At 60.2% G+C, this 27990-nt stretch overlaps 1 protein-coding gene across 5 annotated transcripts; it reads right to left on the bottom strand.

Moving 5' to 3' along the window:
• Positions 1–27970, bottom strand: SLC11A2 (solute carrier family 11 member 2). 5 transcript variants are annotated; one of them, XM_082332377.1, is made up of 19 exons: positions 27679–27970; positions 26575–26747; positions 25798–25876; positions 18271–18357; positions 16815–16951; positions 15874–15999; positions 14433–14552; positions 13257–13363; positions 12504–12574; positions 12353–12420; positions 11792–11947; positions 11236–11394; positions 10824–10910; positions 10213–10332; positions 9824–9973; positions 9418–9491; positions 9116–9269; positions 7131–7184; positions 76–1076 (listed from the first exon to the last, which is right to left on the bottom strand). In XM_082332377.1, exons 3-19 carry the CDS (start codon positions 25844–25846, stop codon positions 999–1001), a joined length of 1797 nt encoding a protein of 598 aa, XP_082188503.1. In that variant the 5' UTR covers positions 25847–25876; positions 26575–26747; positions 27679–27970; the 3' UTR covers positions 76–998. The 5 variants fall into 5 exon arrangements, with proteins under 5 accessions (XP_082188505.1, XP_082188506.1, XP_082188503.1 ...); XM_082332376.1 differs by having other exon boundaries at positions 79–1076; positions 16815–16954; XM_082332378.1 differs by lacking the exon at positions 25798–25876 and having other exon boundaries at positions 80–1076; positions 16815–16954; positions 27679–27969.
• Positions 27971–27990: the final 20 nt, after the last annotated feature.

Raw genomic sequence — 27990 nt, 5'->3', positions numbered from 1 at the left:
GGAAAAGATTTAATTAAACTCGATTCAATTAAGGCGAGATTTGACATCTAAACCCGGCTCCGCCTGGGGCTCCGACCACACCAGCCGGAGCCAAGCAGAGAGGAAGGGGATAAAAATCGCGTCGCCGCCGGACCTCGAGCCCCGGCTGAGGCCGGGTTCGGGCTCCGGGAGGAGCCCGGCAGCGCCCCAAACTTCTTGAAACGCCGGGGAAAACGGCAGCGTCCCGCGACCCCTGCCCGCCTTCGAGCGGCGGGAGGGAGCCCGGCAGCCAAATTCGGCTTTTGACTTGGAATCCTGAAAGCGCGGAGGTGGATACCGGCCCCGGCTCGGCTCCGGGCTGGGAAAAGCGCCGGCGGCAGGGAGAAGCAGCCGCCGTCCCGAGGGGGGACCCTCCCGCGGAGGTCGGGCGCCGGGGCGGGAGCGGGCACCGGGAGGGACGGGGGATCCCCCGCCGAACCCCGGCTGCTCGGCGCCGTCCCGCCGCCGCCGTTTCTCTCGTTCCTCCTAATTCCGAGCGCGCCCCCTCTATAAAACGGCCGGTGACAAACCGCTGCCCCCGCTCCCAAGCTTGGAATTTTCCCCCAATTAGGGAAAAGTGGAGCAGCGCCGCGCCGGCGCTACCGACCAGGCAGGAGGAACGCGAACTGAAATCGGGGAAACATCGACGACTCCCTTCCCCGATCAGAGCAACTATTTGGGGAAAAAAAAAGGGGAAAAGCGTTTGAGGTACCTAAAAGCAAAGCCCCCCCCGACCGGCGATGCCGTGGGTCGGAGCCGGGATCTTCCCGCGCGGCCGGTGCCAGGCGCCGGCTCCGCTCGCCGCTCCCGGGCCGGGCCGATCCCGCCGTCCTCCCCGGGAGAAATTCCCGGCTCCGCTCGCAATCCCCAGCCGTGAGCCCGGCTCTGTGCTAAGCTCGAGCGACGGAGGGGAGTTTTCTGCGGCACGAGAAGGGTTTCCGTTAAAACCGGTTCTGTCCTTACGACCGCGGCGGCCGGAATCATCTGGCGACGGGCGCGTCTGCGTCGACGTTGTTGAGGAGGAAGAGTTCGGGGCGAGCGGCGAATCCCAGGTGGCGCTGGAAGAGGCGAAGGACAAGAGTTAGAGCTGGGAACAGCCTGAGTTGGGCAGGGTTTAATGAAGCCCGAGTTGAGCCCGGTTTAACAAAGCCTGAGTTGAGCCCAGTTTAATGAAGCCCGAGTTGAGCCCGGTTTAACAAAGCCCAGATTGAGCAGGGTTTAACGAAGCCCAAGCTCAGCAGGGTTTAACAATGCCCAAGCAGGGTTTAACAAATCCCAAGTTGAGCAGGGTTTAACAAATCCCGAGTTGAGCAGGGTTTAACGAAGCCTGAGTTGAGCAGGGTTTAACAAATCCCGAGTTGAGCAGGGTTTAACGAAGCCCAAGTTGAGCAGGGTTAAACAAAGCTGAATTTCAGCAGTGTTTAACAAAACCTGAGTTGAGCACAGTTTAACGAAGCCCACGTTGGGCAGGGTTTAACGAAGCCCGAGTTGGACAGGGTTTAACAAAGCCTGAGTTGAGCACGGTTTAACGAAGCCCACGTTGGGCAGGGTTTAACGAAGCCCGAGTTGGGCATGGTTTAATGAAGCCCAAGTTGGACAGGGTTTAACAAAGCCCGAGTTGAGCACGGTTTAACGAAGCTGAATTTGAGCAGTGTTTAACAAAACCTGAGTTGAGCATGGTTTAACGAAGCCCACGTTGGGCAGGGTTTAACGAAGCCCGAGTTGAGCATGGTTTAATGAAGCCCAAGTTGGACAGGGTTTAACAAAGCCCGAGTTGAGCAGGGTTTAACAAAGCCCGAGTTGAGCATGGTTTAACGAAGCTGAATTTGAGCAGTGTTTAACAAAACCTGAGTTGAGCACGGTTTAACGAAGCCCACGCTAGGCAGGGTTTAACGAAGCCCGAGTTGAGCATGGTTTAATGAAGCCCAAGTTGGACAGGGTTTAACAAAGCCCGAGTTGAGCACGGTTTAACAAAGCCTGAGTTGGGCCGGGTTTAACAAAGCCCGACAAGAACAAGATGCCCCAACCAGAGACTCGCGCGTTGGTTTAAGCTCAGCTTTAGAGGTTTTTTGATTAAAACCAAAGGCCGTGAGCGCCAGCGGGGAGGAGGGGGACGGAGAGGAGCCGCCCTCCCCCGCCCAGGCGCGTCCCCGGCGAGGCCGGGCCCAGCCGGGGGGAGGCCGGCAGCTCCGGGGGCGCCGCGGGCGGCTCCTGCGATCCCGTCCCGCTCCCCGGCGCCTTTCCACCCGCAGAACCCAAAGGTTTGGGCGTCCCCGGGTTTCCGACGCGGCGCTAAGGCGACTTTCCCAGGCGACGGCGAAAGCAATCAGTATTTGAGCTCTCCTGAGGCTTGGCCAGGCCGTTACCGGCGCTGGGTAACCACGGGCGCTCAATCGACGTGCAGGGAGCACGGCGGGAATCACCGAGGCGAACGTGCCGCCGCGCTCGGCCGAAGCTGCCGCTCTGCTGCCGCGCCGACCGGCGCCGCCTTGCGCCACGCCCTCGTTAATTAGGGGTCATTAAGCAGCCGGAACGCGACGCAGCGCGAATACGGCTTCTATTTATCGGTGAAGCGCTCCAGCGGAAGGGATCTGCCGGCGGCGAGGCTCTGGAAGAGCCGCTCTCCGCCGCAGAGCGTCCCCGCCGTTTACATTCATTTCCTTCTCGATTTGAATTCCGTTTTGGGTGGAGAGGAGCCTTAACGAGCACCGATTACACAGCTCGGTTAATTAATTAATTGCCGGTTGCGGGGTGGTCGTCCGCCCCCTCCCGGGGGTGACGGTGACCCGAGGACGTCCCTCCGTCCCTCGGCCGTCGCGAATCAAGGCGGCGGGCGCGAGGGTTTGACAGAGCGAGGCTTCCCGGGCGGAAACGAACCCCGACGGGCTCTCGCTCTCCCCGTGCTTACAAATTCATAAAAGACGACTCGGATACCCCGAGGGAGAGACGCGAGGCGCTGGCAGCGCCCGGCTGCTCCCCACGGGAGCGGGAGGCTCGCCGGGGCGGGAAGGGAAGATCGCGGCGCTCGGAGCGACGCCGATTTCCAGCCGCCGGAGCCGGCGTCGGAGGCCGGAGCGGGGGACGCAGCGAGGCGGCAGCTTCTGCCGCTGCCGGCATCTTCCCCCGAAGAGTTTTAGACCCCGTGAGAGAATTCGCTCCCTCCGACCTCCCGGCCCACGAACCACCGGGTTAGTCCGGCTTAGCGCCGCTTTAACTAAACCGGCCTGTACCGACACTCAGGCTTAGCTGCAGCTCAAGGAAAGGCTCCGGGCAGTATAAAACCCAGTAGAATATATTTTATTTTAAGCTGGTGGTTTGGCCGAGGGGCAGGCAGGAGCAACGCGCTGCCGGGGGTGGAAAAGCCGCTACCGTAAGAGCCGGGCGGGATGCGTGCGCCGCGCCGTGGATCCCAGCAAAGCAACGACAGCGGGGAAGGGACGGCGCGGCTCAGGGCGAGTCGATCCCCGGCTCCCGCGGGCACAGCGGACCGGCTGCTGCGGGATCGCGGGGAAGCCAGGAGCAAACAGGAGAGAGGCCGGAGGGTCTGGATCCCGCGAGGATGGGGACGGCGCCGGCACGGCACCGCGCGCCCCTCCGGGAACTCGTCCTGCCAGCGGGGTCTGCGGGCGTGGGAGCCATCGGGGGTCTCCTTTGCAGCCAGGTATCGCTAGCGGTTCAGGGAATCATGGAATCATGGAATCGTTTGGGTTGGAAAAGACCCTGAAGATCATCAAGTCCAACCGCTAACCCAGCGCTGCACTAACCCATGTCCCCAAGCCCCACATCTCCCCGGCTCTGAAATCCCCCAGGGACGGGGACGCAGCCCCTGCCCTGGGCAGCCTGGGCCAGGGCCTGGCAGCCCTTTGGGGGAGGAGGTTTTTCCCCGTACCCAACCCAGCCCTGCCCTGGCGCAGCTCCAGGCCGTTCCCCCTCGTCCCAGCGCTTGTTCCTGGGCAGAAGAGCCCGACCCCCCCGGCTCCAGCCTCCTTTCGGGGGCTGGGGGAGCGATGAGGGCTCCCCTCAGCCTCCTCCTCTCCAGGCTGAGCCCCCCCAGCTCCCCCAGCCGCCCCTCCCCACCCTCGGGCTCCAGCCCCTGCCCCAGCCTCGCTGCCCTGCCCTGGCCACGCTCCGGCCCCTCCGTGTCCTTCTTGTGGCCGGGGGCCAGCACCGAGCGCGGGATTCGAGGGGCGGCCTCCCCAGTGCCCAGCACGGGGGGCGATCCCTGCCCCAGGCCTGCTGGCCACGCCGGTCCCGATACAAGCCAGGATGCCGCTGGCCCTCTTGGCCACCCGGGCACCCTGCCGGCTCCCACCCCCCCGCTCTCCGCCCCCCCCGGGGCCGTTTCTGTTTCCCAGCCGCTCTCCCCCGCGCCTGCGGCGCTGCCTGGGGTTGTTGTGCCCCGAGCGCAGGACCCGGCCCTGAGCCTTGTTAAACCCGGGCCCAGCGACCCGGCCTGGCCGGAGCCTCCCTGCCCCGGGCAGAGCCACGCTCCCACCCAGCCTGGGCTCAGCTGCAAACAAAATTCAGAGCAACCCCCCCCCAAAAAAAAAGACCCAAGAAGCCAAGTTGAAAAAGTATCTGTCTTTTAATGGAAAAGGTGGTTTTGTACAAACTGCTCCAAAGGCCGATACGGGGGGGGGGAGAAAAAATAAAATCAGTTTCACGAGGAGCAGAAGCCACGAATGAGAACTGGATCCAGAGGCTCCGCCGCAGAGCGACCGTCTTAGAGCCATGATTTCAGCAGAGCAGCCGGGAGGATCTCTGACGCCTTACAGAGCAAAAATCCCGAATACAGGAAAATCGGAGGGGTCGCTACAGCGGGATTACAGAGCCCCTCGGCCGCCGACGCGCCTCCGGTCCAACCACCCCCGCCAACTCCCACTTACATGCGCACGCCAGCTTTTTGTTCGTGGAAACAGGTATAAAAGCGACCAGTGTTACAATACAGGGGTTAAATCCCGCTGGAATTTTTGAATTAATAGTTTGCAACCTAGAAATACGTTGTGTTTTAATGCTTGCTCAGTTCGAGGCGGGGGACAAGGCAAGTTCGGCTGGTTTGGCAAAGGGTAGGAGTAGCGTAAACGATCCTGCCCGTAATTAAAATGGAGTTTTCATGCCGTGCTTTGAGTTGTGTCACCTGTGTCTACGAAACGTGTCCCTGGCATCACGAAACTCCCCCAAAACTCGGGCAGCGACGGCTAAAACGCTACCGAGAGCCCCGAAGGGGAGCGCGCCGCCCCCGCCCGCGCCGTCCCCCTCCCGCCCGCCGGCCGCCGAGCTCCAACGCCAGCGAGCGAGAAGCCATCCCGCTTCAACCCGAACCGCGCCGCCCGCGGATCGTCTCTCTCCCGGGCTTCCAGCGCCGCGGGGGTTTGTTTCAGAGAGCAATTCCTCGCCCGGGACTAGAGGGCACGCAAGAAACGCCGACGGAGGCGATGATTTCCCGAGAAAACCGCGTGAGCGATGAGGGCCGGAGCCCTGGGCTCTCCTGACCAAAGTCTCCAAAACAAACCATTGCCCGGGCAGGGAGAAAACCGCGTTCGCCGCTGCGGAGGGGGAAGGTTGCAAAGCGCCGGCACGAGCCGAGCCGGGTCCTGAGCCCGGTCCCGAGCCCGGTCCCGAGCCCTCGCTGCCGGGCTTGGTTCTGAGTCAGCGGGGAGATCTACAAGCAGAAGTCGTTTGCGACCCACCGAACCACCCGTACTCGGTCTTTCAGATCCCCAAAAGCATTTTGGTACCTAAAAACCCCTTCGTGGCGCCGGCCCTTAACCGTGCCAGCCGGCCCCGGCTTCCAGCCGGCCGGAGACGGGAAATCTCTCTACAGAAACCCCTGGTTTGCGGCTTCCGACACCCGAGTTTGATGCTCAAGGCATCTAAAACCACCCCGCCACGCGGGAGGCGACCTCGAAATTCATCCGACGCCGGGAGAAACGGCCTTTCCTAAGCGCAGAAGCAAAACGGACCGGTCTCTCTATTGGAATTTGCTACATCGGACTTAGGTCGCCTTCCAGGTGAAGGCTTCTCCCGAAAAGGGAACTCAAACTCATTAAACGCTAACGAGGAGGGCAAGGAGAAAGGGTTTGTAGTGAATTTAAAGCGGGGCCAAGCAGGATCGGCAAATAAAATCCTGAGGTTGCGTTACAGCGACGGCTCCCCCGGAGAAGGCTATCGGCATCCTCTGCCATGCGACAATTTTGAGCCATAAACCAGGGATTTTTCCCAACTACGTTTCCATTAATCACACACGGAGGGAATAAACTCACGAAATCATAAATAACCATAAACATGAAAACTCGTTGCCTTTGCTGACCACCAAAATCACACGCCAGGCGAGTAAAAAAAACCAAAACCTCAACGACGATCGGAATGCTGAGGTGTCCTTACGGCATTCCGGCCTCGGGGAAGCCGCGCGTCGCGTCCGGCCCCACTCCGAGTTATTTTTCAAGTGAAAAAAACATCAAATCCGGTCAGATGGGGAACGGCAGCCGCCATCTGAGCGCAGAGGTAGACTGGGGACGTAGTGTCGCCGCCTCGCGCTTTGCCAAGCGGCAGCGGCAGGAGCAGCCTTCAAACACGGCCCAAAAGGTGCATTTTGTATTTCCTAGCTTATTTTTCTGGATTCTCCAAGTTCAGCGCAGGAGCAGCGATTACCTGGAGCTTCAGTGTTTCTGCTACAGGGATTAAATGGCTAAGGGAGGAGAGAGTCTGCCGGTTTTAATGCGCAAACGTAGAGGCGGGAAGAGGCGCCGGGCTCGGCACGCCGGGCTTCCCTCCGCGCTGCGGAACGCGGCGGCGCCTGGAAAACCGGCAGCTCCCGTATTGCACAACCGACGTACCGCTACAGGCGGGATGAGAGGTGGTCAGCAAAGAAAACGTCCGACGCTTGAGTATTTCAGCAGCAACGCATTTCCCAATATGTACATCCGATTATTGTTATTTTTGTTTTACCACGCGCATCCCTTGTGCAAACCGCACATACGTTTGTCTACGTTCACACAGTAAACCATAGAAACGCACTGGCTCTGATGGCTACTCGCTGTGTACGGACACTGCCTCTACTTAGCGGGGTGGGAAGGCGACTCTTCCGTCAGCAGTGTCCTGGTGACGCTTACCGTTGTCCCGCAGGCCAGGACGGAGACTCCCAGAGCAATCAGACACAGCCAGCTCTGCAATTAAAGAAGGCGCCAGTGATTAGGAACGCTGCGGAATATTCCAGAGACCCAAACTCTGCTTGTTTAAGTGTTATCGCCCGCTTGATGGGAGATAAATCGTCATTTGAGGCAACGCGGGTGGGGGTTAGAGGTAAACGAGCGCTGACGGGCAGCACTGATGGATCTCGATCGCTCCCCCAACCCCCGAAAGGAGGCTGGAGCCGGGGGGGTCGGGCTCTGCTCCCCAGGAACAAGCGCTGGGACGAGGGGGAACGGCCTGGAGCTGCGCCAGGGCAGGGCTGGGTTGGGTATGGGGAAAAACCTCCTCCCCCAAAGGGCTGCCAGGGCCTGGCCCAGGCTGCCCAGGGCAGGGGCTGCGTCCCCGTCCCTGGGGGGATTTCAGAGCCGGGGAGATGTGGTGCTTGGGGACATGGGTTAGTGGTGGCCTTGGCAGCGCTGGGTTAGCGGTTGGACTCGATGATCTTAAAGGTCTTTTCCAACCTAAGCGATTCCGTGATTCTGTGATCTGACGGGCGGATCACTCGGTGGGGAGGGAATTGGCCAGACGGTGGCACTCAAAGAGCTGCGGTCAACAGCTCAGTGTCCGGGTGGAGAGCGGTGCTGAGCGGGGTCCCTCAGGGTCCGCACTGGGACCAGTATGATTGAACATGTCTGTGATGGACAGGGGGATCGAGTGCGCCCGCGGCACGTTTGGGGATGACACCGAGCTGAGCGGGGTGGTTGGCGCCCTGGAGGGGCGGGATCCATCCGGAGGGACCATGACGGGCTGAGCGGGGGGCCCTGCCCACCCCATGGGGTTCAACAAGGCCAAGGGCAAGGTCCTGCACCTGGGGGGGGCAACCCCAAACGCGGACACAGGCTGGGGGATGGAGGGGTGGAGAGCAGCCCTGCCGAGAAGGACTTGGGGGGGACGAAAAAGTGGACGTGAGCCGGCAACGTGTGCTCACAGCCCAGAAAGCCAAGCGTCTCCCGGGCTGCATCCCCCGCCGCGTGGGCAGCGGGGCGAGGGGGGGATTCTGCCCCTCTGCCCCGCTCTGGGGAGACCCCCTGGAGCCCTGCGTCCAGCTCGGGGGTCCCCAGCACGGGAAGGACGTGGAGCTGTGGGAGCGGGGCCAGGGGAGGCCACCGAAATGCTCCGAGGGTGGCCCAGCTCTGCTGTGAGGGCAGGCTGAGAGCTGGGGGGGTTCAGCCTGGGGAGGAGGCGGCTGCGGGGAGACCTCACTGCGGCCTTGCCGTGCTTAAGGGGGGCTGAGAAAGATGGGGACAGGCTTTTTAGCAGGGCCTGTAGCGACAGGACAAGGGGGGATGGTTTTAAACTAAAGGAGGGGAGATTCAGACTGGATGTAAGGAAGAAATTTGTCACGCTGAGGGTGGTGAGACACTGGCAGGGGTTGCCCGGAGAGGTGGGGGATGCCCCGTCCCTGGAAACATCCAAGGCCAGGCTGGAGGGGGCTGTGAGCGACCTGATCTGGTTGTGGATGTCCCTGCCCGTGGCAGGGGGTGGGACGGGATGGCCTGGAAAGGGCCCTGCCAGCCCAAAGCGTTCTAGGATTCCCTGATTGTGCTCTGATTTTACACCTCTGGCAGCAGACAAGACACGCACAGAGGAACCGTGCGTCCTTCCAAAGTCTCTGCCGACCTTTTGCCTGCTGCGGTATTAAATCGAGGCCTTTTTGGGAACAGCTGACTGGTGAATTGCTAAAGAGATGGTCAAAAAGCCGGGGAAAGCTCGTGTGGGCGAGCAGGCGCAGCACAGGACAGATTCCCAAGCAAATCTGGCCGCGAAAGCCTCAACTTCCCCATCTGTTCTGACCCTGCGGCCGACTTTAACGCCTGCAAAACGTGACGATATTAATGTAACGGTGAGAAAATGAATCCATCGGCTTATCCTGCTGACAGGGAGGCCCAGCTTGAACCAGACTTACCAAATACGCCACAAAGGACAGGTAGATCACGCTGAGAATCCCAGCCCCGACGTACAAAGCCACGTGGTTCAGGGACATGACGTAAGTCACCACGAAGTACATGTTAATGCTACAGATGAGGAGGATCAGCAGGCCACCAGCGATCCGCCAGAACCTGCGAGCAAAATCAGAGCAAAGCGGGGTGAGGCGGAGGGGCCGCTCTTGCGTTCGGAGGAGATGCTCCAGGTCAGGAGGCGAGGAGAGGAACGAAACGCGCGCCCGGGGCGAGCAACGCGGGGGGAGGCGATTCCCGTCGTACTTACAATCCGTTGGCGAAATCATTCATGACGCTGGGCAGGCTGGTGAACGTCAGGACGGGGATCAAAGCGAACGGAAGCTGGAAGAAGCAAGAAAATACAGAAGAATAAAGAGTGGAAATTGTTCCGATTATCTGAGCACGGACAAACATCCCCGGTTTGCTCGTAGCCGACAGCATTTCCCCAAAGCTATCGTAACGTGAGTCAAAGGGACTTCCCCTGGCTGGAAGAAGGAAGCAATTTTAGGCCCTGGCTGATCCTCTCCGCCTCCCCCCAGCAGATCCAACACCTCCCGACAGTAACTCGCTCTGCTCAGCTGCTCCCGCAAACCCGCAGGCACCAGAAGCTGAAATATTCAGTGCCAGATGTTTTTCTCCGAGACCCGACCCCCAAACCGGGCACTGCCGCTCACCTGGAGGCTCATAAGAACATTTAAGAAGTCGTTCATGCCGGTCAGGTGTTCGACGTCCTGGAAGATGGCGACGAAGAGGGTGGGGGTGATGGCGATAGAGCGGGTCAGCAGCACCCGGGCGAAACGGGACCACCGCAGGTTCAGGAAACCCTGCGGAAAAAACCAGAGCAGCCGCTGGGTGAAAAGAGCCAGGAGGCTTCAAGCGCAGCAGGAAGAAGGGGGCTCGGGGCAGGATTAAAAGCTGATTTGGTTGAAAGGCAGGGCAGGGAGTTTTACGGAGCTTCCAGCAAGAGCTGCGCGTCCAAGGAAGGGGAATCATCGACACGAGCGCTGAAGGCTCGGGTGCGGAGAGAGCGGGGACGCAGGCAGCGGCTAAGAGTGCTAATTACCTCCATGACGAACTGCCCCGAGTACGTCCCCGTCATCGTTGAGCTCTGGCCGGCAGCGAGGATCCCGATTGCCCAGATATAGAGAGCAGCGGGGCCGAAGTAACACCCCAGAACGACGCCCTGGAACAGAGATCGGCAGCCTCACGTCAGTTCAGGCCCGCATCTGAGAGCGGGAACGAGAAAGAGCAGGCGAATTCCCTTGTGACCAGATTATCCACGGGCGTCGAGTTGAACGAGAAGGAAGAATCCGTTTGTAGGAGAGGGAAAAGCATTCCCCGCGTCGGCAGCAGACGAGGCTGCAGTTTAACAAAGCAGGGTCAGGATGGAGGCAAGGAAAAACTTTGCCACGGCCAAGCTAATAAAAGAGGGGAACTGATAGCGGGGAGTCTCTGGGGTCAGGACAGATGCCGCAGGATTAGCAAAGCGATAATTTCGCTTGGGCAAAGGGCTGGGCTCAAGGACCCCAGGGGGCTCCCCCAGCTCTGTTTTTGGCGATTCTCTTACATGTCCCGGCCTTCAATGCTCCCTGTTTACCCAAAAGCAGCCACCGCTACCAGACGAGGCGGCCGGGCTGGCGGAGAGGAGGCCGTCGCGCCCTGCGGGTCGCTCACCCCTTTGTAGATGTCCACTTCCAGCGTCTGGTTGTTGTTTGGGAAGAGCGAGGCGTGCGGGCTGCTGCTGTTCATGCAGACGTCGTTCTGCAACGGCACGAAGGGGCGGGAGGTTGGGTTCGCTCAGCGAGAGAGAAGCGAGGACAAGCAGAAAAGGCTGCACGCGAGGAGCAGCGGGTGCTGGAGGTCCCAAGGTGCTGGGTGCCTCCTCAGACTGGTTTAATTACGGAAATAATCAGCACCCCTGGACCTTTTTCCCCCCTTTTATGCGCAGAATACAGGGGATCTGCTTGAGCTGGGGCACTGGTAAGGCTCGGAGCCGCCCCTCCGCTTGCACCGTCCCCGCCACTGCTCTACCGGCCCCGCGGTTCGCTGTCGGCCGGTCCCCAGCCAAATCCCAGCCCCAACTCACCACATCCGCGTTCGTCTTTTCAAAGAAAGCCTCAGCGAAGACGGTCACAACAAAGATGTTAATGATGAAGGAGACAAAGAGCGCGATGCAGGACTCGATGAAGAAATACTTATTAGCTTCTCGTACTTCCTTCTTGTTTGCACGGTTCACTTGCCGGGACTGAAAGGGAGACGGTGACAACAGCAGGCTTGAGAAACAGGAATTCGCTATTATATTACTTATATCTGTAATTACATACTTATATCTCTAATTACACGCTGTTAGACAGTGGGACACGGGTCACTGGGCGGGAAGAGAGCAGGCCGGAGGGAAGAAAAAGCAAAACCCCAACACTTGCAGAACAAAAAAGTGGCTGCTTTTGCCAGCGTGGCTGCGCTAGCCAAGAGACCGCTTCTGGTCCCGCATCCGCACGTGAAGGCCACGTGTCCCAAAGCTCTCACGGCGTTCCCCGTGCCGGGGACCCCGCCAGCCTCCTGCAGCGGGGTTTGCTGCGTCCCCGCTCCCCGAGGCCGCGACCGCTGGAGCGTTTCGGGCCTCCCGGCGCGCAGCCGCTTACCTTGACCAAGGCGGAGTGCAGGTACATGTTGTGCGGCATGATAACGGCGCCCACGATTCCCACGGCTTGCTCCAGCTGGGGCGTGCCGCAGTTCCGGCAGTAGGGGATGAACAGCCCTTTCAGCAGCTTCTCCTGGTTGGGTTTTACCGTGATATACTGGGCACGGAGACAAAAGAAACACGGGTATTTGTAGCGCGACGCACGTCGCGCAGCTGCACGTCTGAAGACATTTGAAAGTCAAAACGTGGCCGCTTTGGTAAAAAGCAAAACCACAACGCGCAATCGTCTGGTGGTTACTAAAACCGGGGATGCTGCACTGAACGGCACGTGCCCGGCTCCCCGTCGGAGCGGAGGCGTTCAATACAGCCCGCGCTGCGGGCCAGGGCATGAGCCGGCTGACGGCCACGCATCGGAAACACAGACCCAGCTTCAAACGTCCGTAATTTTAAGCGTCCGCCCCCCTGTTTTGGTGCCAGTCGGGCACAGGAGGAGTGGCGGGGGGAGAGGGAACGTGTCGCCACCCAGCTCCGGTGGAAACGTGGAGAGAGATGGCCAAGGTACCTCGTATCCAAACGTGAGGGCCATGATGGTAATCAGAAAACCGAAGAACGCTTCCAGTTTTCGCAAGCCTGTGAGAAGAAAAAGGACCATCAGCAAATTGAGAAAAGCTGAATCTCAGCTTTAGTTTCCGGAATTCAGAAGGAGAAATTACCATATTTGTCCAGGAAGAGAAACATGAAGGTGTCAGCGATGGTGATGAGCACGCCGCCCCACAGCGGGATCCTGCGAGAGAGCGGCACGAGCAGACATCAGCTTACAAAACACTTCGACCTCGTCCGCCCGCCGCAGCGCTACTTCAGAGTCCAAAATCTCCTTTTATTTAGGGCGCTTGTTTGGGGATGGAACCGCGTCGCCCGAGGGTTGGTTTGCAGGCTGAGAGGACGCTTGGCTGCCCAGGGCAAGGGACCGTAGGTTTGTTTTCTGCCCAAACAGCGCAGATAAGCGCTCTCTGCCCGAATCTCGAGAGCAAATCCGGTGTCCACACCGGGAATGTCAGGAGCGAGCGAGACTTTCATAGCTCCTTGGTACAAAATTGTAGCTTTCTGTTACATTGGCGTTTCCAACCCTCCTGGCCGAAGAGGAGATCTTTCTGGTCGTCCTTTATGAGGAATATAAAATTTGCCAGGAAAGCTGCAGCCCAATTTTGGCACGGATCAGTTCCAGCTAAACTAAAAGCCAGAACCCGCAGTTCTCCTCACAGCCAAAAAAACCCCGAAACAGGCACCAAAGGCTGAGTCATCTACGAGAGCTCGAACAGTTTAGATGAATCACCCTCTATAAGGAGCTTATTTCGGAAGATTTATAGGAACTAAATGAGTCTTTTTTGGCAGGCAGGGAGTCACTTTCTTAACCGTGGAGGGGAGCACTCATTTCCTGCCGCCCCCTGACACCAACCCCAACTCACTTCCCCATGGACAGGAGGTTAATAGCAATCGCCGAGCCAATGACTTCTTGCATATCGGATCCGATGATAGCGAGTTCCACCATCAGCCACAGGATAATCCGCGGAACCTGGAGACAAGGAAATAGCCCAAACCGTTAAAAAGAGGGAAAATTTCTTCTCCCTTTTGTTTCCTAGGTGAGCACGGGGTTGGGGCGATTGAGCATTCAGGAATGGTCTCTTTTCCCTGCCTCGCTACGGCCGCGGTGTGGAAAACACGTTGACGATTGCCACTTAATGGCTGGTCCGGAGCCGAAATCCAGGTTACCTGTGGCAATCGCCGGAGGAGAAGGCTCCCGGGTCGCTTATATAATCTAAATTACTCGCCTCAATACATGGCGCTCGTTGCGAGAGTGAAATTGGACGTTTCTGTGTACCGAGGCGCCGGGACTCAGCCTCGGAAGATATTTCTCATGGTGAGGCCAGTGACAAAGTCTCAGGCGTTGGATGAGGAACACCAAACTGCACGGAGTTGGGGTCATCGCCCGCTTCCCCCCAGCCCTTTCCCGAAGGACAGCCTCACTCATCCGCAGCTGAACGCGACGCAGAGCCCTTTCTTACACAAGCCGCCGAGATTTCTTAAGCAGGGAAATTTAACAGCCACGGAGCCGTCTTGTTCTAAACGGCCATTTCTCTCCTCATGATTCCTTGAGCTTATTTCAGCTTCGGGAGGCGGCAGTCCCAACAGAAAAGCTGAAATCCGGGGTTTTATTCCTGACTCCGTCTGCAATTCACTGGCAAATGCCAGGACATTCACCCCACCTCCCTCCTCCTGCTTTCCAAGACGGGGAAGACACCAAGGGGACCCGAAGCGTCCCCCGCTGCTCTCCTGACAGCCCAGGTTCTTAACGAGCCCTTCGCGGGTGCTGCGTTAGGGCTACAATTAAAACCTTCCTCTCAATCTGCCTTTCTTCCAACCGTGAGAAGAAATCAACTTAACCCCCCAGCTTCTCGGACAGTAAAGCAAGATGTGACAATGAAAACGTATTTTAGTAACCAAAGGAGTTTCTCCTGCGGAGGATTTGGCACTCAACGGGCGGCAGCGACTCCTCGTGAGCCAGCCCCGGTGAGAGAACGACACGGCCGCGGGCCGCGGGACCAGCCGAAGAGCCTCTCCATCCCGCCGAGGAGCTCACCCACCTTCTGGTACTGCCGGTTGCAGACTTCGGCGAGGTGCAGCCCCGTCACCACCCCCAGCCTTGCCGCCAGCCGCTGCAGGAGCAGCCCGATGATGGTCGCCAGCATCAGGACCCAGAGCAGCTGAGGGAGACACGAAGGCGGGAGTGGGTGCGCCGGGGCAGCGAGAAACGACGGCCGCGAACGGGGGCCCGGGTGCCCTAGGACGCCTGCGCCCCACATGCGCCTTTAGGAGTCACAGGCCTTCCAAAATACACATTATCGACATTCGGAGGTGGTTTTATGTGCCCGGGGCTGGCACTGGAAGGATCCACATGCGTATAAAGCCAGGAGCCACTGCTGGAGAGGGCATACGAGAGCGCCTCACTCTCCCCAACTTCAGCTGGTCACAACTGGTGTCCCCAGGGCTCCATACTGGGACCAGTTCTGTTTAATATCGTTAGCAATGACCCGGATGAGGGGATCTGTGCCCCCTAAGTTTAAAGATGAGCCCAGGCTGGGCGGGAGCGTGGATCTGCCCGGGGCAGGGAGGCTCCGGCCAGGCCGGGTCGCTGGGCCCGGGTTTAACAAGGCTCAGGGCCGGGTCCTGCGCTCGGGGCACAACAACCCCAGGCAGCGCCGCAGGCGCGGGGGAGAGCGGCTGGGAAACAGAAACGGCCCCGGGGGGGGTGGAGAGCGGGGGGGTGGGAGCCGGCAGGGTGCCCGGGTGGCCAAGAGGGCCAGCGGCATCCTGGCTTGTATCGGGACCGGTGTGGCCAGCAGGCCTGGGGCAGGGATCGCCCCCCGTGCTGGGCACTGGGGAGGCCGCCCCTCGAATCCCGCGCTCGGTGCTGGCCCCCGGCCACAAGAAGGACACGGAGGGGCCGGAGCGTGGCCAGGGCAGGGCAGCGAGGCTGGGGCAGGGGCTGGAGCCCGAGGGTGGGGAGGGGCGGCTGGGGGAGCTGGGGGGGCTCAGCCTGGAGAGGAGGAGGCTGAGGGGAGCCCTCATCGCTCCCCCAAGCCCCGAAAGGAGGCTGGAGCCGGGGGGGTCGGGCTCTTCTCCCCAGGAACAAGCGCTGGGACGAGGGGGAACGGCCTGGAGCTGCGCCAGGGCAGGGTTGGGTTGGGTACAGGGAAAAACCTCCTCCCCCAAAGGGCTGCCAGGCCCTGGCCCAGGCTGCCCAGGGCAGGGGCTGCGTCCCCATCCCTGGGGGATTTCAAAGCCGGGGAGATGTGGTGCTTGGGGACATGGGTTAGGGGTGGCCTTGGCAGCGCTGGGTTAGCGGTTGGACTCGATGATCTTCAGGGTCTTTTCCAACCCAAACGATTCCGTGATTCTATCATTCTCTGGGTTGTTTTCAGCTCAGCAGCAACAGCAGCCCTATCGGTGCTCCTGCCCTAAAATGCGGGTGGGTACATGGGTTGCACAACTTGCAGCCCTTAATCTGTAGGTTTCTGCACTGACCTTAAATCCCGCGACAGCCCCAGACTGTAAATCCGACTCGATGTTGCCCGGATCCAGGTAGGCAATGCTCATCAGAAAGCCCGGCCCCGTGAAAGCCCAGAGCTTGCGGAAGCTGAAGCACGAGTGCTATCGAAGGGGAGAGAGGATCAAGACATCGGACGTCAGCCCTGCAGTGGAGCCCCCTCCTAACGCAGGGGACGCATCAACCCGCGAACCACCCCAGCTAAATAATAATAAATGCATAATAACATAATAATATATATGGATATGAATAAATAATTAAAAATGACAAGAGACAGCCAGGGTTTGATTTTCATTTCCTCACTGCCACAACAGGAAGCGGGGCTCCTAAGATCAGTCTGTTCTTTAATCCAGTCCTAAACTCTCCAGCAACCTCTGGTCCTAATCTAAAGAGTTTAGGACCAGACTCTGCGACTCTTTAGATTAGGACCAGGCTCTGGGACAGCCAAGGACAGGCTCTTGGCTGGGAGATGAATCCTCCTGCTCCTGCAGCCGAAAATCCTGCCTTGTTGCTTAATCAAAAGCAAAGAGGGTGCCTACACCCCCCTGCCAAGGGGACAATGCTGTGACAAAGGCCAGCGAAGCTCTCTCCTTGATAAGGGGACAAAGAACCAAGGTCCCCCTCCCCTGGGGCTACAAACGAGACATTTCTCCGCTCTTTGGAAGATGTTCCTGCTCGGAGCTTTGCAGGAGACAAATCCTGCGGGATGAATCGTTAACTCCGCAGCAGGCATGGGAGATCCCGTTCCCTCTTCTCCCCCAGATCCCCATCCAGCAGCCCGGCTACCCTCCCCAGCCCAGGCAAGAAGGGGAACCAGCACCCAAGGGAATGATTCACATGGATATCAAGCCCTTGCAGATTTTTTTTCCGATGGGATTTTCCTATCGGAGCGAGCGGAGGAGGGCCCAGCCACACTCACCGTTTCATCGTCGGGAATCGGGATCTTGCTGTCGAAGTAGGTGGTAAAAGGCTCCTCCGAGGAGGCGTCCGGCGGCTGCAGCGGGTTCATGCTGCTGGAGATGGTGCTGACGACCTCCCCGTTCTCCCCGGAGCCATCTTCTGGAGGGGGGAGAGAGAAGCAGGAAAGGAAGGAGTGAGTCAGGAACCCTGGAAACACAGAAAAACCCGGCCGGGGCCTGGCAAGAGCCACAGGCAGAGCAAAAGGAGAACGTCCTGCCCTCACAGCTAATGCTAATCGGGCTATTCAGAGACAATCAAACGGAAAGAATCCGTACCGCTGCGAATCCACCCTAGGAGCCCACGCTGCCTTGCCTGCACGCTCCCTCTCCCACGCGGTGAGAGAAGGCCAGCTAGCCGGCAGCTTATTTACTCAGATTGATTTAAAAAAAAAAAGCCATCACGGGGCACTGTGCAATGTAATGACAGCCCCGCCGCACTACCGCAATGATTAACCGGGACCCAACAAGCCCGATCCAAGAGAAACCCACGGCTATTTTTGCACCATTACAGAGAGCGTTACCCCGAACTCTCCTGGCTGAACAGATCCGTCTGCGATCTCCGATCTGCGATCTGGAAGGACCCTGCCACCCTGCGGGACCCCGTTCCTACGCGGAATCTCATTCCTACGCAGAATCCCGTTCCTATCCAGGCATCGCACAATGCAGCACTTGTTCGGAAGCAAGCGACAATCAGGAGACTGCCTGACCATTTTCCCTTCTCCTGAGCCACGAGGGGCAGGCGGGAGAGCCAGCCTCGATGAATTTTCAGGACAGTTTCCAAGCTGAACTGGTGAGGGAGGTGTGCGGGGTTACTCCAGCGATGAAAACGCACAGTCCCCCAGATTACGCGTTACGACTTGCAATAGCACCCGATTCCTCCCCTGCCCACCTTCGGCAAAAAGCCCCGTCTCCCGAATCGAGCCAATACTCACTTCTGCTCTCCCTACGTGGCATTTTGCAGCGTGCGTCCCGAGCGCCCGGCCTTTGTAAGAGGACTAAAACCCCGGCCAGCTCTTTTACCAACTTTCCTATTGCATCATCAGAGCAAACCGAAGTCGATTGCTCCTCCTTTTTCCCTGCCTCCCAAACACCTCCCGGGGCTGCCTGCCCTGCCGGCAGAGTTTACATAAAGGATTTAGAGCCACCTGCGTGTGCGCGGGCAGGTGAGAGATGGGGCTGCGCAAGACGGGCTTGTTCATCGTGTTAAGCAAGACCGAGCGAGCCCGGGGAACTGTAAATCTCCTGGCGGGGTCACCTCAAAAGCCTGAGGGTTTGTGTTCGCTACGATAATCGAGCGTACGGGGCGGTAAACGGGCACACCGAATCCTTGGGGTGGTTTTTGCAGGATGAAGGAATTAGTTAAATTAAAGGTCGATGGATGAGAGCAAACCTGCTGTGCCACAAAGTGAGCCTTACCGTAGGACGCCTTCTGGTCCGTGTCGGAGTTCCCCATGGCGGAACCCTTCCCGTGGCCTGGAAACTGGTTCAGATTGGCCACGTTGGCTGCAAAGGAGAGGGGGAAAAAGAAACCTGTCAAGAAGGAGAATAAAAACCTACAAGAAAGCCGACCCAACCGACAGCTCCTGGCAGGGACAGATCCACTTCCCCGGCCCTTTTCCAGCTTTGAAGAACCTCGCAGGGCCAGGAGAAGAGGTTTTTTTCCCCGGACCTGCTTGGAAACTCCTGTTGCAACAACACGAAGAAGGGGTGAGTGGAAGGACCGGGCAAACCAAGACGGCAGAGGGGTTTGCAAGCAGCCGGGCTCAGGACGGTGCCTGTTGTGAAACGCCGGCTAAGGAAACAAGAGTGGAATTTCCTTTATGTGTAAAAATGACATACCATCCCTCCCCTTCCAGGCACGGTTATTACATCCACCCCCCACCCTTCACAGGGCATCTGCAGTTTCTTTTAAGGGCACGATGTAACTCTTTCATCACGGTATATTTTTAAATCCAACCACGCAGAAAGGAACCAGGATCTGGTATGGGACTTTGGGTGAAGCCGGCGTCCTCCAGGCTTTCAAAGATCAAACCCCCCCCAGCCTCTCAAGGACAAGCCAAAATACCAACAGCATATACGTCTGGTATGTAAAGCACTTAATCTCCCTCAAAGCCCGTTGTATATTAACAGGAGATTTCCTTACAACAAGGCGATATTGGTTCAGTGAAGACATAAAAGGAAAACATTAGCCAGGAATTCATTTTAAGCGATTCGAACCAAATTTAAGTTTTCAAAGATTAATTCCCCGTTCCATAAGCAGCTCCGAAGGCGGTCCGTAACCAAGCCGGGCGCGCTAAAATAATCCCGAGAGGGTTGCTTCACGCAGGGCTGGAGCGAAATCGTTTCTCGTAGGCAGGGCTACAATTGTTATTTATCTATTCAAATATCCTCGAGATGTTAAAGCGTTGACTCCAGGCCAACAGGATGAATAAAGCACGCTCCGTGCCCCGGGAGCTCTGAACTCTGCCCGACTCGCCGCCCGCGCCCGCCAAGGCGCAGCGCTCGGGGAAGGACTTCGCTTATTCCGCCAAATAACCCCCAGCGTTTGCTCGGGACGAGCACGTAGAATCCATCCGTGCCGGCGCGGAGCGAGGCGCTGAGGTTTCACCAAACCGCGAGATTTCCCCTCTCGCTTTTTTGGCTGCTGCCCCCGCGGCTGCCCGCCGGCCGGCTCTGCCTCTCCCGCGGAGCAGAAACCAGGTTTGAAAGGCCACCAAATCGCTACGTGCTTGTACGGAACGGCGAGGAAATCCCTCCGGCCACCTCGGCCCGCGGAGAGGACGGGGCCGCCTCCCCAGCCTCCGCGCCTCTGCCCGAGACCGCCGATGCCCCGTTTGGACGGGGCCGACCCCGAGGCTGGAGCAAAGCTTTTATCTTTGCACACACTTAGGCTATTTTCTTTCTTTACAGGCTCCTTTTGAAGCACAGCCCTAAAGGCTTCCATTAAAAAAAAAAACGCTAAAGTTTAGCAATAAGCCACCTTTTCCCCAAAATCTAATTCCTTCAGGAGGAACAGCGCTTACCCTGGCAGCGAGTCCCACGAAACACTCACTCCATTAATAAAGGCGAAGAGGAAGAAGATCACATGGCGAACACTCGTTACAGTGCGGGACTGACCTAAATATCTCCTTGCAAAACATGTCCCGGCTTGGGCGGGAGCGAAATTGGTTCCCCTATCACCGCCGGCAGCTGCCGAGCTCGTGATGGGCTCATTCACAACCCGGCGCAAGGGAACGCTTTCCCATGCGTGCCGGCTCGGAAACGCTGCCCGCAGATCCTTCTCCCACGGAGCTGCAACAAGAGCAGCCACCGGCTGCAGGCAGATGGGAATATTTCGCACGCTTCCAGCCTGGCTGGGAACCGGAGAGCGGTCACAGAATCACGGAATCGTTTGGGTTGGAAAAGACCTTTAAGATCATCAGGTCCAACCGCTAACCCAGCGCTGCCAAGGCCACCACTAACCCATGTCCCCAAGCACCACATCTCCCCGGCTCTGAAATCCCCCAGGGATGGGGACGCAGCCCCTGCCCTGGGCAGCCTGGGCCAGGGCCTGGCAGCCCTTTGGGGGAGGAGGTTTTTCCCCGTACCCAACCCAACCCTGCCCTGGCGCAGCTCCAGGCCGTTCCCCCTCGTCCCAGCGCTTGTTCCTGGGCAGAAGAGCCCGACCCCGCCTGGCTCCAGCCTCCTTTCGGGGGCTGGGGGAGCGATGAGGGCTCCCCTCAGCCTCCTCCTCTCCAGGCTGAGCCCCCCCAGCTCCCCCAGCCGCCCCTCCCCACCCTCGGGCTCCAGCCCCTGCCCCAGCCTCGCTGCCCTGCCCTGGCCACGCTCCGGCCCCTCCGTGTCCTTCTTGTGGCCGGGGGCCAGCACCGAGCGCGGGATTCGAGGGGCGGCCTCCCCAGTGCCCAGCACGGGGGGCGATCCCTGCCCCAGGCCTGCTGGCCACGCCGGTCCCGATACAAGCCAGGATGCCGCTGGCCCTCTTGGCCACCCGGGCACCCTGCCGGCTCCCACCCCCCCGCTCTCCACCCCCCCCGGGGCCGTTTCTGTTTCCCAGCCGCTCTCCCCCGCGCCTGCGGCGCTGCCTGGGGTTGTTGTGCCCCGAGCGCAGGACCCGGCCCTGAGCCTTGTTAAACCCGGGCCCAGCGACCCGGGGCGCCCGGATCCCCTTTATCGTTGGTAACGACATGGAACGGGACTGGTCCCAGTACGGAGCCCTGGGGACGCCACTGGTGTTATCCATTCACCTGTGGTGCTCGCCTGTGACACCACTGTCACGAGAAAGATGCTGAAACCGCACCCGAGGGATGTTTTTTGCCTGTTCTGACTCCGCGCCTGGGTGCTTTTCCAGAGGAACGGCTCTGCTGACACCCTGCTGCCGCTCTCAGCGCCGATGAAATTAGAGGATAAAGAAATTGAAGGATAAGAGAGGTTGGGATTTATCGCTCCTTCTACCCGTAACCTCAAGCAATTCCTCAACACCAGGCGTGGGCTCGCCGGGCCACGTTCTGCCTCCTGGAGGTAAAACACTCACCGTAACCACGGCTGGGTTTGACTTTACACACCATATTCGCACTCGGGCAAGGCCGCCGCCTTCCCGGGAGGAATATTCCTTGGAATAAGACAAAAAGCCAAGAGCAGAATATCATGAGGTTGCTCTAATCAGAAGAGCGAAGACACCAGCGCTGTTGTCTAGGCCTTCGCTACTCGCTGAGCGAACGACGGATCCTTCTTCCCTCTCCACCCTCCCTTTTCCCCGACGAACGCCTCGGTCCAACGGCTCCTTTCGTCTTGACAGCCAGAAAGGCAGCAAAGCCGACAAGGGGAAAGGCGAGGAGCCGACGGCTGCTTGCTCACCCTCAACCTGGAGACACGAGGGTTTGTTAGGGTCTTGTCCCACGCTGGGAGCGGTTCCTGCCATTGAGATTTCTGCATTTGATGTCAGGCTTTGAACTCGGCCGGTTCCTGTGGGCCACGCTGCGATCGTTAACTCTTTTAGAGCGGTTTTAGGGCCGATGTCTCGTTAGCACGGTGTTTTGCTCGTACGCAGGTACCCCCGCGCAGCCCTTGACGCGGTCACACCGAAAACCCGACTCCATTCCTTCCAGCTCACGTTCTGCAAATCACACAGGGCAGCCCTGAGCACAACAAACCTACCACAACCGGAGCAGACAACCCGGCTAACCACTCACCGTCCCAACTCCTTGCCCACACAACCGGCTCAGCCCCTCACCTGCTTTCCCGACGCCCACGTCGCTCTGCCGGCACCGGCACCGCCAGGTCCCGGCCCTGGAAAAGCTTTTCCTCCGCACGGACCTGGCGGAGAATCACCCCAGGGCGGCAGCAGCCTGGGTTTGTCCCTGTGGGATTCCTCCTCGCTCTCTCGCCCACGCTCCTGCTGATGGCCAGAGGTGATAAAAGCCGGCTGCGACACCGGCTTCGCTCCCATCGCTGAGGGCTGCGCCGAGGCGGGTCACCCGGCCGACTCCTAAACGGGACGGACGAGCTCGTTCCCAAATTGTTCACCCCGAACCACGCACCTGAGCCGGGAGATGCCCGGGATGCGGGAGGGCAGCGAGCCGGGGCGCGGGGGGACGAGCCCACCCTGCTCACCCCCATCTGCCCTCCTAGAAAGACAGAGCGCGATGTGTTTATTTCTACGGAAGGAGAAAAACACCTGGGAAACAACCACCTGGAAGCAGGGAGCAGCTCTCCTCCCCAGCCTGCTCGATCCCAAGGCTCCTGGATTTAGGAGCCAGCCCCTGCAGCAGCTCCCCGTTGCTCCCCTCTGCTTTTTGTAAGCGTGGAAAGGGGGGGGGCTGACGCACGCCGGAGACTTCAAGTATTTTCACAGCATGTAATAAATCAAACTGATGGAAAAGCTCTATTCTAGCAGCAGCCATGAGGCTCGGGGATTAAAAACACCCTCAGAAAACACGAGGCAGCGCCCGAGACTGAAAACGTTGGTTAAGAAGTGCTGTAAAGTGGGGAAAAAAGGGGTGAGCAGTGAGGCTGAGCCCTGGGAGCAGCGCACAGGGTGGGGCGGCGGGGCTGGGGGTCGTCGTATTGCCCTGAGTGCCCCAAGCCTCGTCCCGCATCGAACACGGAGCCGCTATCTCATCGCCGACCGCAGCGTCCCGCTCTCCCAACCAAGTCCTGCGCCCAAGAGCTCGTTTGAGGGTTCCCCCCGCCCGTTTAACGAGCTGCGCTCACCGCAGGAGAGATCACCCCTCCTCTGAGGAAACCTCTGCCTTGCAGTCACGCCTGGACTTTGGTCGGGGACTGCAGCTCCGGAGGGTGAGGCTGAGTACGCGAATCCCTGCCAGGGTCATGCTGACCTTCGCCGGGCTCGGCCCGGCATCGGACAGCCGGCAGAACCGCGCCGGGAGCCATCGCCACCGGCCGGCCTCGTCCTCCCCACCGCGAGAACCCGAGGCAGGCGGCAGAGTTTGGACGGCGGAGACGCTCGGCTGTGGCTCTGCGGCGAGAAGCGGACGCGAAACGCGTGTCCTGGATGGCTCAGCCCGGGCAGGGAGAGCTGCAGGGGCGGCTGCCGAGCGAGGCAAGGCTTTGAGAGCCGCTCCCTCCTCGCACCCCCAAGCCCCGCTGCGAGGTTCGGATACAAACAGCGTCGAGCCCTCGGACGCGCGAGGGAGGAGGCGGGGGCGACCCGGGCCGGCTTCATCCCGAACCCCGAGGGGAGGGCACCGCGCCGGGGGACGGATGCGACCCAGCCCGCGGGGAGGAAGGCAGAGGAGGCTCAGGATGAGGCTCGGGGGCGTCCGGCCCCGGCCCCGGCGCTGGCCGGCCGGCAGCGGTTTCGGCGGGGCGGGGAGCGGCTCAGAGAGCCCCCGGGGCCAGGGGACACCCCAAGGTCACCGAGCGCCCCGGGAGCCTGGGGGTCCCTGAGCACCAGTGACGGGGGGGGGGGGCAGCGCCCAGCGGCTCCTCAGCACAAGTGACCCGGGGATCCCGCAGCGCAGCCAGGGGATCCCCCAGGGATCAGCGGGGGGGAGGATCCCCCACCCCAGCACATGCAAGGGACCCCCCCCGGGATCAACCGAGGAGGGATCATCCCCCAGAATACCCTGGGATCCCTCAGGGATCACTCAAGGTGGGGGGAGATCCCCCCCAGCACATGCAAGGGACCCCCCAGGGATCACTCAATGGGGGGGATCCCCCCAGCACACCCAGTGGATCCCCCAGGGATCGCCAGGGGGAAGCATCCCCCACCCCAGCACATGCAAGGGACCCCCCAGGGATCAACCGAGGGAGGATCATCCCCCAGAATACCCTGGGATCCCTCAGGGATCGCTCAATGGGAGGAACCCCCCCCAGCACATTTCGGGGGCCCCCCAGGGATCACTCAATGGGGGGGATCCCCCCAGCACACCCAGGGGATCCCCCAGCGATCACCCGAGGGTGGATTCCTGCCCCCGCACACTCAGGGATCACCCAAGGGATCCCCCCCACCCCCCACCCCCCCAGGGGACCCCCCAGGCTCACCCGGGGGGGATCCCCCCGCCATTCCCCGGCCCCCGGGGTACCCCCAGCTCCCGCCGCTCACCGCCTCGGCCGCCCCCGGCCGCCCCGGGCCCCGCTGCCGCCTCATGCCCCGGCTGAGGCCCACGCTGCCGCCGCCAGCTCAGCCCCGCTCGGTTCGTCCCGCCCCGTGACGCGGCTTGGCGCGACCGGGGACATCGGTCACGGTGCAGGGGACACCGGGCCCCGGTGCTGGGGACGGCGCCGGTGCAGGCACCGGTGCGGGGGGACGCAGCGGGCCCCTCCTCGACCCCCAGCCCAGGCCCGGGACCTGATCCCGCTCCGAGGTTTCTCCCACAGCGGCTTGTTCCGCCCCACAACGCGGATCCGTCAGGAGCCAGCCGCCTCCGCCAGCACCTCGCCGACCTCCGCAGTGCTTTTCATGCCAGAAACCCAAATTTCTAGATTTTTGGCTGCCGGCAAACGGTTGCAGACACAGTTACGTGTTAATTATTTCCGAATGCAGCTGTACCTCACAAAGAATACTCCATATTTGGGGGGGGGGGAGCGTCTTGATTTGGCTTTTGTTTGGTTTTCTGTCTTTTTTTCCAGAGAGAAATGCTCCTCTCTCACAGAATTCCTCTTACTCTGCACATTCCCTCGAAAACTTAGGATAATTTTTCTTAAGCAACCCCTTCCTGACAACTAAAACAACAGATTTAATCGGTGAGACACACAAGAAACCTGCCAGCCCGGGAGCAGCACGGCATCGCTTCCAGCAGCACGCCAGCACTCCGTGCTCTTATCTCCACCATCCCGACCTTTTAATTTCTCGGTAGATCACCGAGAGCGCTCGTTTGGAAGCACGGCCTGACCGCGAACAGACGGGAGAGTGCGTGGGGGTCTGGGCTAACGGAGCGGGCCACCCCGACCCGCACGGGAGAAGCCGCTCGATAAAAACCAGAGCCCTTGGCCGAGCAAAGCTGCCAGCAGCGGGGAAGGCAGCTCCTTGCTTTTCCCAAACGCGGAGCTTTTGCAACCCGCGTTCCTTATTGTTTAAACACACAAAAAAAAAAATCACAGGATGCTGCTGAAATGACCGAATCCTGGAAAAATAAGAGGAGAAATCCGGGAAAGGGGAGTTGCGGATTTAACCTTACCTCTGACCTGACAGCGTGGGCATTGGCGAGGGAGATTAAAACCAAACCGCAGCGTCGCTCCCACACGGGAAGGCGACTGCGGCCCCCGCGCCGTGCCGGCGTGCCACCCGGCCTCGCCGAAAGCGCCTACAGGTGCGAGAAACCTCGCAGGAGGTGGTTTACCAACAGCTTTGGGCCTGAAGCTGGAAAATGTACATTATTCCCCAAATCCCAGGGTATTTTGGGATGAGGATGATGCCTCCCATCAGCAAGACCGCCCCGCAGGGATGGCGAGCTTGCCGGGATCGGCGTTTGCCGTACTCACCCAATTCGCAGCTGGGCGAGCTCTGCTTGAGGGTGTATTTCTTGGGCATAGCGTCGCCGCTTCTCCCTCTCGGCGGTTTCTGGGAGCAGACCGCCCGCTCAGCCTCCCGCTCCCTATATACCCGGTGTCCCCACCCTTCCCCGCCGGCTCCCCTCCCTCTCTCCTCCGCCCGCAGCACCCGCGCCGACCCAGCGGTGCAGAGTTCCCCGAGGGGAGCTCGGCAGACAATTCAAAGTCTTCCGAAAACAACCGCATCTGCTTCATCCTTATCGTTTATTAAGTAATTATAAAAAACCGCTGAGTTAAGGGGGGTTAAGAGGACAGCTGAACGCTTTGATGTGGAGCCTTGTCCCCGTGGCGAGCGGCTGCGTAGGGCTAGGGGGGAAAGGTGGGTTACGCACTGCCCAGGGCACATTATCGACCCAGGAGGCTCAATTAAAAGGCCGTTTGGTTCGAGCGTCGGACATGCTCCGGCAATTAATACGTGAGATGGCCTGGACTCTGCTCCACCGGAGTTATTTGAAAGATTAGAGCCCAAACTGGCACTTACTGGGCATTTTCCAGCCACCGGTACGTGCAGCGCTGATAAGACGCGATCCCTTCCCGGCTTGGATCAATACAATCCATTATCAGCGATCCCTGCTGGTCCGAAACCCGCCGAGGCAGAGCGATAACCCTGGGTTTGTCAGTTATTTTTACTTTTTCCTTTGTAAAAAAGGGCCCCCGGTGCCTTTTTCTGATAAGCAACAGCTGAATGCGCAACACTTCAAGACTCACCAGGCAGGAGGGCAAAGACGCGGGTGTGCGTGACCGGCGCCACGCGCTCCGGCGTCCCGGGGCTGCCGGAGGGGAGCGCGGGGCTGCCGGGCTTCGGCCGGAGGGAGGAGAGGGTGCTCGGCTGGGAAAAGCATCCCTAAGGATTCACGGAAGACGGAGGAGATGCCAGAGACCTGGAAAGAGGCAACATAGCGCCTGGTTTTAGCGATGCCAGCGGGGAAAGGGGTTGGAAGACCTTACAGGCGGGGGTAGAAGCAGCGTTTTTTTCCCAAAAGGCCTTTGACGCCGTTTCTTACGGCGCTTAGAATCGAGAAAACAAACGTGACCCATATGAAACAACCCAGGGGCAGCCGCAGAACTGGTTCGGTCGCTCAGCGTGCAGGTTGCCTGTGGGAGGGACGGACAGACGGAGGCGTCCCACGCGGCTCCGGTGTCCGGACCCGGCTGCATGCCAGGGAAGCCGAGGCAGAGCAGGGGGAGCCACCCAGGGCCGGGACCGCGGGGCTCTGGGGGGGACCACGGCCCCTCCGCTGCCATGCTGCCCCTCCCTGGGGACCCACAGAGGGGATCTGATCTCCCCGCCAGCGCCCGGGGCTGGGCAGCAGCAGCCGAGGGTGACTCACAGCCCCACCACGGGCAGGGGCACCCCCCGAAGGGGCAGGGAGGGGGTTTAACCCCCAGCCCCGGTGCTCAAAGGGCCTGGGAACGGGTTTAGCCTGGGGCCCGGTGCTTGAAGGGCCAGGGAACGGGCTTAAGCCCTGGCCTCGGAGCTCAAAGGGCCCAGGAAGGGGTTTAACCCCCAGCCCCAGTGCTTGAAGGGCCAGGGAATGGGCTTAAGCCCTGGCCTGCTGCTCAGAGGGCCACAGAAGGGGTCTAAGCCCCAGCCCCAGCACTTGAAGGGCCACAGAACAGGTTTAAACCCAGGCCCTGGTGCTTGAAGCGCCAGGGAAGGGGTTTAAGCCCTGGTGCTGGTGCTCAAAGGGGCCGGGAATGGGTTTAAACCCTGGCTCGGGTGCTCGGAGGGCCAGGGAATGGGCTTAAGCCCCGGCCCCGCTGCCAACCACCTGCTGCGGCAGGTAAAGGGGGAGAGGGGGCCCGGCTCACCTCGCCTGCCTTCACCATCTACCCTAACGCGTAACCACCAGGCGCCGCCGGGAAGCCACGGGCCCGGGACGGAAAGGGGCAGCCCGGGACAAGGCCGCGCCCCCCCGGCGCTGCTCCCTGGGCCTTAAAACAGCGCCGGAGGGGGGAAACCTCCGGCGGGGGCGGCGGCCCGGGCTCAGGGAGGGCTCCGGGGGGGCTCCGGGGGGTGCCCGGCCTCCAGGCACCGGTAACGCGGCCCGGGGAACTCAGCCCCGCTCCCGCTTCGCGCCCCGGCGGCCCCAAGGCGCCACTTCCGCATGCGGTCACATGACC

The sequence above is a fragment of the Platalea leucorodia genome, assembly GCF_965183815.1.
Source record: "Platalea leucorodia genome assembly, chromosome: 23".
Taxonomy (NCBI): domain Eukaryota; kingdom Metazoa; phylum Chordata; class Aves; order Pelecaniformes; family Threskiornithidae; genus Platalea; species Platalea leucorodia.
Note: the sequence above shows the minus strand (reverse complement) of the source record. Positions and strands in the feature narration are given on the sequence as shown.